The following is an 8837-nucleotide window of genomic DNA, read 5'->3' as shown; positions in this document are numbered from 1 at the left end:
TCTTTTGGTTCAAGATTTTTTTACTTGATTCAAGTTAACTTTTTTTTTTCTGTGAAGCCTTGTTAATTAAATATTGGTTAACTCTTGAACCAAGGCTGGCAAACCCAGACTCGTTACATAGACATTGGTTAGATCTTGGTTCAAAACTAGCAAACCAAGACTTGTTACATTGACATTGGTTAGATCTTGGTCTAGGAGTAGCAAACCCAGACTTGTCAGTTGAATATTAGCTGGGTCTTGGTTCAAGACTGGCAAACCAAGACTTGTTACATAGACATTGGCTATATCTTGGTCCAAGAGTAGTAAACCAAGACTTGTTAATTGGATATTGGCTGGGTCTTGGTTCAAGACTGGCAAACCAAGACTTGTTAGATAGACATTGGCTAGATCTTGGTCCAAGAGTAACAAACCAAGACTTGTCAGTTGAATATTGGCTGAGTCTTGGCTCAAGACTGGCAAACCAAGACTTGTTAGATAGACATTGGCTATATCTTGGTCCAAGAGTAGCAAACCAAGACTTGTCAGTTGAGTAGTGGTCCAGTCGTGGGCCAGTATTGTGCCAAGACAGGCCCCATCGTATATAATTTTTTTCCTACAAGGGTGTATGGGTTGCGTCTCCACGGGTACAGTCTTGCGTAAAAATTATGGATTACTTAGCTACAAGCTCATGTAATTTTGCGGCATGTATAATCTATAATTTTTTGACAATATTGTACCATGACAACTACCTTAAAAATTGCAAGCTCTCTTAATAATTGTATCAACTCTTTGAAGATCTAAAATTTTAACTCTTCGGGGCTTTTTAGGAAATCTTCTTCTTTCTTAAAAAAATAAATAAAAATCAATTTTTTAAAAAGTTATGACTATTAATAAAAAAAAAAAAACCCTATTTTTCGGAAAATTTGCAAATTTTTTTCAGTTAGATAAACAAATTTGCAAAAAAAATTGAAATGAAGTCGGGCTTAACGGCGACATAGAAAATAACTGTACACATTAATATTTACAATAATTCATTTAAATCGTTTTATTTAAGACATATTCAATAATAAACTTTCATCTTTCAAATAATGGTTAAATTGACTAGCGTATCGTATTTTCAAGATATTAACAGGATGTTATAATGGATATAGTAGAAGAGTATCTAGAATTGAACGACACAACGCTCTTATGTTTGGCTGTATTTCTTCCTCATTTTGTTCTAATAATTTCAATATTTCTACTCCTCCTTCTCGAATTAGCATACCACAATATTTTTTTGCTAAATAATAGTAAACAAAAGTTTAGTTAGTTGTACATATAAATAATTAAATAAATATAAATTTCTTACGATTTTTAGTGCAAACATGATGGATTGCCCATACAGCCCATAGCTGCACTGGATAGGCTTCAGTACACTTAAGGAGCGAAAAAAATGGCTGAAAACTTCGGTAAGCTACCATTTCTCCTTGCGGCGTTTGCCAATTAGTCACTGCATTAGCCAATTGATCCAATAACTGTTCTCTCGTTGGTAATGATTGATCAGCAGTCCATGCCTCCCACGCTCGCGGACCATCACTCAGTAAATGTGCAGCAATACCCGCTGCGAAGTAAGACACATCAATGTGCCTTGAATCCAAGAGCATTGAGAGCATTTTTATAAAGCGTGACTCCATCAACTGTTGTCTCAAGTGGCCTACCTACGACCATCGGTGACCTTTTAACAACAATCGGATAGAAAAGCCTGCGCTCGACTTATTATTTATATCGGATATATTCTACTAGTTTTTAATCTTTTCTATAAATCGTAAATAGATATCAACAAAAAAATTATACTTATATATTTCACAAAACACTTCAAAAAATTGGAAAAATCCAGAATGACACGTTTATAACGCTCGCAATAAAAAAATTAAAAACAACCGTTTCTACATCAATTCAGGATAATATTTATACACAAATTATAATTCTAATAAATATTAAGTTGGACTAGTATGACCGTTAGCGAAAAGAATTCATCTCTTATTCTAGGTAATAAAATAGAACAACAGTCAAATATTTGATTGTATTTCACAAAAAAGCTTCACAAATGATATCATTTCGATACTTGCATGTTTAAAAAATTTCATGTGCGATAAGTAACCGTAAAAAAATTCTCAAAACTAAAGTATTATATAAAAATCTTAATCAATAAGTTAACTCGTAATTATGATTAAATTAATCGTTAAAAATAATATACGTAAAGATGTAAGATTTTATCTTATAATAGAAAAAAAAAAAAAAAGTTACGAAGCCTCTTTGAGATTTTATAACCTTTAAAAATGCGGAATACAAACCTCAGCTATATTATTGAGCAATCCAAGAACTTTTGTTTCTACGTTAGATTCATTTTGAAAACATTCAAGAACCTCTAAAAAAAGTTCCATTCCACCTTCTGCAAGAAAAACCTGACAGGTCATAGCGCTTTCATCCGTTAGATTCCATAACGCACTTAAGGTAAATTTCATGGTAATATCAGCAGATCTCACTTGAATTTTTGATCGTACCATTGAAAGAAGTTTTGCCATATATTGAGGCTTAGCACCAAGCATTGATGTTTCTACTGTAGAAATTTTAGCAGCCAAAATTGAGCAAATAGCAACTGACATACGATTCATAGAGACATCATCAAATGCAGAGAGACAATTCATTACTAACTTAGCGCACCTAATAACATATGAAAAGTGATTATTTTTTTCTAATTAAAATTCTAGCAATAAAAATAAATTCATTAAATCAAAATTAGTTTTTGTAATATATTAGTTACAAAAATCAAGGAATAATAAAAAAATGTAAAAGTCTTAGACGATTTTCAAAACTGTAGTCAGGAACAAAATTGTAGAGAGAAATTATCATTATTCAAGAGACAAATTTTTTTCTACAATTAAGCTTAAAAAAATTAGGAAATTTTTTTTTCAAGTCCAAATCAAAATACTCAAAACTTAATGCTTCGATTTTTATTTTTTTCAAACTCTGTATCAATCATCACTATCTAGCAACCTTTAAAAACATTTCAGATTTTTTTTTATTTCTTAATTCTTGTGGGTAATGTAGAAATGCTCAAATCTCCTTATAGTGACCAATTCCGTATATTATAATTTCTTGTAGTACCTGATCTCTTTTAAGTTAATATTAATACTTATTACCGTCGTATTTTAATTTCCTTTAAAATTGCACGACTCATAGTGCGAAGCATAATAGTGCTTTAGGATCGATAAATTTTTTTTAAACTCAATTTTTTTATGCGAAATATTGTTTTGCAATAAGAAGTTTTTTCATCATATTTTAGAAGTTATAAATCGAAATTATTGCAAAGTATTTTTAATGTGTAATTTAAAAATTTTAAAGTATTAAAACTTTTTCAAATATGTTCCGTGTAATATTTAATTAAACTTATGAAAAATTGATACGTAGTACTTTACGTGTGAGGTATCACACGCCAAATCGATTACTTGAGGACCTGGCTTTCTTCGATTTGGTAAAAAATTTTTTTTTTCATTGCTCTTTTTCAGATTTTCCGGAAAAACAGAAAACTTTTCGATGATGACTTTTTTTATATTGAAAACTGACATTTTTTACAAGTTTTCAAATTTTTTTAGGGTTTTTTTTTTATTTTTACGGATGAAAAAAAATTTTTTTTCAATTTAAGAAAAAAAATAGAAATCGAACGACCTTTCTGAAAAAATTTGAAAAATGAGAAAAAAATGTGAACCAAATCAGAGGTAGTCGGGTTCCAAATTAGTCGATTTGGCGTACAATACCCCATACATACTCTGCGCTGTAGATTATTTTAAAGTGCGTTACTGAACTGGGATCAGATCAGCTGTAGTAAAGGTTCTAAGATAGAAGACAGGATAAGTTGCTTTAGATAAATAATCTAGTTTACTTGAAAAAGAGTCACTATAAGAAAATTGAAGTATTGTAGTAAAATATATATATATATATATATATATATATATATATATATATATATATATATATATATATATATATATATATATATATATACAATAAAAATTATATTACCTGTATTTATCGAAAGGAACATCTTGTAAAATTCGATCGCTACATAAAGTTAATAGAGTATTTTTTTGCAATTGATAATGATTAGGATAAGACTCCATAGCTGTGAGTGTTAAATCAACTATTTGTTTAAGAATAAACGGATGTATCTTCGTAGCTAATTCACCTTTAGTTAAGTTATAAAGACAAGCTGTCGCGGCCATCTGTACTTTAAACTCTTCTGGATGAGCTCTCATACCTGGTATCACAAGTTTTATCACATCAACTCGTGGCTCATTAAAGTGTGGAGTCAACCGAAATAGATTGTACAAACATTTTTGCACATATGTTGGTCTATGCGGATATCTTCGCAAAGCTTCTAGAATTTGAGCTTCTGTAGCCATACCGCTCACCTTAAAAATAGTAATAAACATTTGTTAATAAACAAAAGTTGATAATATGATTTAACTATAAAATATTTACTTTTTTGCTTAGTCGAAAAGTAAAGGAAGAAAAATAATTTTTTGTGATATCAACCGCGAAAGATGGATTTTCGAGCAACACACAGAGGGCGCAAAGAATACGATTTCTGACAATCTATAGTTTAGTTAATTTACCTCGCACTAGTATCGAAAAGTAACTTCTCTCTCTCTCTCTCTCTCTCTCTCTCTCTCTCTCTCTCTATCTGTCTCTACATTTTTGCACGATTACGCTAAAATACGCTATAGATGAGTCGAATTATCTTTTAATTCGACAAACGTCCGCTGAGTGGAGTAAAACTCGCAAAAAGAATCTAAGCGACAGTTGAATCTTGCAAATGTAAACAACTTTAACATATACATGCGTTTAATCCATCACTATTTAATATCGTGTGACATAATTCTTGTGCCTTTAAATAAAATAAACAATAATTGAACATTCTTGACTCTTCTCTCAAATCCAACTTCCGCAATTGATATGACAAAAAATTATGTTCGATACTTAATGCTCAAAGGTAGGGACCCTGACAAACTTGAAGTGAAGGCACACGTTTAAAGCTATGGATACATTCTCATCAAAACCTCGTATTATATCCGGACTCGCTACGCTCGTCCGGATAAATAACTCGGTCTTGATAATAATGCGCCCATAGCCTCAAACTTGTGACGTCACTTCAAGCCGTCAAAATCCCTACCTTTGCGCATACGTATCGAAAATAACTATTTTATTGTTAAAGGTTTTTTTAAAGACTTCGATTTCATAAATAATATATTATCATTTTTACTTGTATACCCATTGGTTTTAACAAGACTGTAACCGATACTTTCCACTTTATGCTATTACCACAGTTATTCCACTTTTTATTCTCCGTATATATTGTTAATTTGCGGCTGTGGACCGACTTGTGCTTTCGTACTGCCCCTGATTAAGAAATCTAATTTGAAATAATTTAAATGCATCGGATTTGAATACTATATAGATATTCAATTAACATGAAGGTAATCATTTCAAATCATCTTTCTGAATCAGGGGCATTCGCCCTATTCCTCACCTCTTTTTTCTATAGGCTGTTGGAATAGTGACATGGGGAAACCACAGAAAAAACCCATGCCAGTACAGTTCGGCTACTGGAGCGACCCCCGGCGGTTGGTTTTGAAACTATTCTAACAACCATCGGGGCTCGAACCCTCGCCTCATGACACGATGTACGAATGGACTAATGTCTTATCCCACTCGGCCGTCATGCCGCTTGATTTCATAAATAATAATTAAATCAAGAAGCTAAAGCATTTTTCAGAAAATCATCTAAAATGTAGAAAATATTGTGAGCCGTAATGATTTGTGGAATTTTTTTTCTTACTTTGTGAGATTCAATAATATCAACAATCAGTTGGTCAAAGAATCTTTATTAGTAAGTACTAGAATTTGAATTTGCGCGCGCAAGCGCGCGCCTGACTGTAGCATTTGCATATATTTTCATGCTTATGATATATTTGACCAATCACGTTACGAATAGTTTGTCTTATTGTGTATATTTTCATATTTTTCATCTAAATTATAAGAGTGGATATAAAACTTGATTGTAAAAACACTGTTTTGATAACAATATCTTTCAAGCAAATTAATCGATGAAAGTTGTAACATTTAACGAATTTTTTCTCGGTCTAAAGCTTATTGTATTTTCAAATTGATCAAAAGTAGATTAACGATTATTTTTTGAACAAAATTTCTGTAGCAGTTGTGAAAATATTTTATCAACTTTAGATATTTATTTTGAATCTATGATCCGAATCGAAAAATATGAAAATCAAAAAATATTTATACGAATTAATAATTAATAATGAATTAATAATATATATACGCTAGTTAAAAAAGTTATTATAAAATGCAGACTATGATCACTTTGAATCATTCTTATACTTAATCAATCAAACTTACACTTCTAATCAAACAAAAGTAACTTGTGAAATGAATAAAGTATAACTTATTAAACTTACAATCAATCCTGGTCTGTAATCTTTATTGGCGGGATTAATTAGACTATCTTCATAACAAATATTTGAGTGCACAAGTCCCAAAAATTCCAAATGTGGGTGATTCTTCAAAAATTCTTTAAGATCTTTTACTTCGATTTCGTCTTTTCCAGAAATATCTAGGCGAGTAAGATATGGCATGCAATTAACTGCTCGCAGTAGGTCTGTTATCTTTGATCGAATAGGAGCAAACATCTCGAACGAGTTCGAATCTTGCTCGTCAGAAATATCAAGGTTTCTAAGTGAATCAAGTTCCGAAAAAACAGTTTTGAGATTTCCATATCCAGTGATTCTGAGTTTATACATAGCAAGACTTTTCAAACGATTTTTACATCTTTTTAACGGTGTGATGTCATCTACTCGTGTATCTGAAATATCCAGACTCTCTAATAAAGGCAAATCTTCAACAATTATCTCTAACCCATGTTTGTTAAACTCTGTTCCAGAAACATTTAATGTGTGAAGAGCTCGTAATTTACTTAATGCCATAAATACACAAACTCTAAAAAGTTGAATTATAAATCATTTTTATTTACAAATGAAACTTTGGAGTATTCGGATTATTTTCTTCTTACCGAGAACAATCTATAAAGCTTCCTTTAGCAACACTTAATGATCTAAGATTATTTAAGCTCCATTGTCCAAGGCATCCTATTAAATCATTGATGGTAATCCTAAGTCCATTAACTTCTAAATCAATAATTTTATGTTGTTTAAGAACTTTTAAACCTTTAACAGAAAGTCTCGAAGCATCGTTGAGCCTTACGTGTCTACCAGACATATAATAATTAGTAAGACATAATGACAAAAATATTTCTCATCAAATACCTCAATATGGTCGTTCTTGAATCAAATAAAGTTATTGTGAGATCAGATAAGGCTTTTTTTTCACAAAGAGAAGCTAATAATTGCTCAGAAATCTGAGTTGGCAAAAAAATATCTGGATCCTTGAAATTCAGTCTCGTTAAGGAACAAAAATTGATATCATTTACTGATGAAGCTATTGATGATGTAGTTACTGCTAAACTATTATCATCGGTGGTGTTCTCAATGAATGGCTCTTCTAAAATGAAAAAATTTAGAATTTTATTTCGGAAATCGTTATGGTTATTATTTTACTGATAAATACCTTCTGAACTTGCTGTTAAAATGGGATTGAAATTTGTACGTCCGGAATTACTTGAATGAAATTCACAAAGCGCTAAAACGTTATCACAAATAAAGTCAACACAAACTTCTTGTAGACTTCTTGGTGACTCAAACATTTTTAATCTTAATTTATAACTGTTCAAATATAATCTTGAATATTAATGATTAACATTAATAACTGCACCTATAATCTGTTTGCATGAAAAATTTTTATTTGTATTATTATATGTTGTATGTAAGTTAAATAAACTGGTTGACATTAAAGTAACAATTTTTTATTGAAATTATGACAAAAAATACATCTGCATAAGTAGATAAATATGTAAATGAATTCATATACATATATATGTATGCATACTTCTATAAATATGAATCTATACACATGTAATATATATATATATATATATATATATATATATATATATATATATATATATATATATATATATATATATATATATATATATAAAATGTAAATACGCTAATTTTTTTCCCCTTTACGTATATCTAATTTAATCATTTCATCAAATCGGATATCTAAGATCAAATTCGAGCTCAGTAGATCGAAATTAATAAACGTAGATCTAAAAATTTTTTCCTAATTATTCGATCAACAAAAACCATTCTTTCAGTCAACACTTATTAACTTGTAAATTGTGTGTAAATATGTTGAAGTCAAAAAAAAATAGGTAGAAATTTGACATTGTTATTTACTTACCCTTATAAACAAAACTACTTAGTAATAATTAACGAACAATAATTGTATGCATGACATTTTTTCATAATTCAATAGCGAAAAGTAATACTGATAAAAAAATATTTGCTTACACCTTAATTATAAAATAAATTGTAAGCTTAATAAAACTTATCACATCACATTTAAAAAGAATATGATATCTTTTAGAATTCACGTGTCATTTAGTATGAAATAAATAAAATATTTTTCTCATAAGCAAACTTAACAGATTTTAATGAGGTAATCCTAAATAAAATTTTTAATGTATTCTATTATTATTGAAATTTTTACCAATACGCACTTTATTATCACTAACACACTAACTAATTTCAGAAAGTGACGCGAGTTTTTGTTAATACTAAACTTCTGCAATATCGCAAGATGTTTTAGATGTCACTACTAGTTAATTTGGCGGAAACTTC

The 8837-nt window shown here is 29.9% G+C and overlaps 1 protein-coding gene across 2 annotated transcripts; it reads right to left on the bottom strand.

Moving 5' to 3' along the window:
* Nucleotides 1-999: 999 nt before the first annotated feature.
* On the bottom strand, nt 1000-8620 carry LOC123266822 (protein zyg-11 homolog B-like). 2 transcript variants are annotated; one of them, XM_044731265.1, is made up of 9 exons: nt 8398-8614; nt 7660-7870; nt 7359-7593; nt 7106-7300; nt 6495-7032; nt 4042-4430; nt 2313-2682; nt 1328-1676; nt 1000-1258 (listed from the first exon to the last, which is right to left on the bottom strand). In XM_044731265.1, exons 2-9 carry the CDS (start codon nt 7793-7795, stop codon nt 1116-1118), a joined length of 2355 nt encoding a protein of 784 aa, XP_044587200.1. In that variant the 5' UTR covers nt 7796-7870; nt 8398-8614; the 3' UTR covers nt 1000-1115. The 2 variants fall into 2 exon arrangements, with proteins under 2 accessions (XP_044587200.1, XP_044587201.1); XM_044731266.1 differs by lacking the exon at nt 1000-1258 and having other exon boundaries at nt 1559-1693; nt 8398-8620.
* Between the last annotated feature and the right edge of the window lie 217 nt (nt 8621-8837).

The sequence above is a fragment of the Cotesia glomerata genome, linkage group LG6 (assembly GCF_020080835.1).
Source record: "Cotesia glomerata isolate CgM1 linkage group LG6, MPM_Cglom_v2.3, whole genome shotgun sequence".
Lineage (NCBI taxonomy): Eukaryota > Metazoa > Arthropoda > Insecta > Hymenoptera > Braconidae > Cotesia > Cotesia glomerata.
Note: the sequence above shows the minus strand (reverse complement) of the source record. Positions and strands in the feature narration are given on the sequence as shown.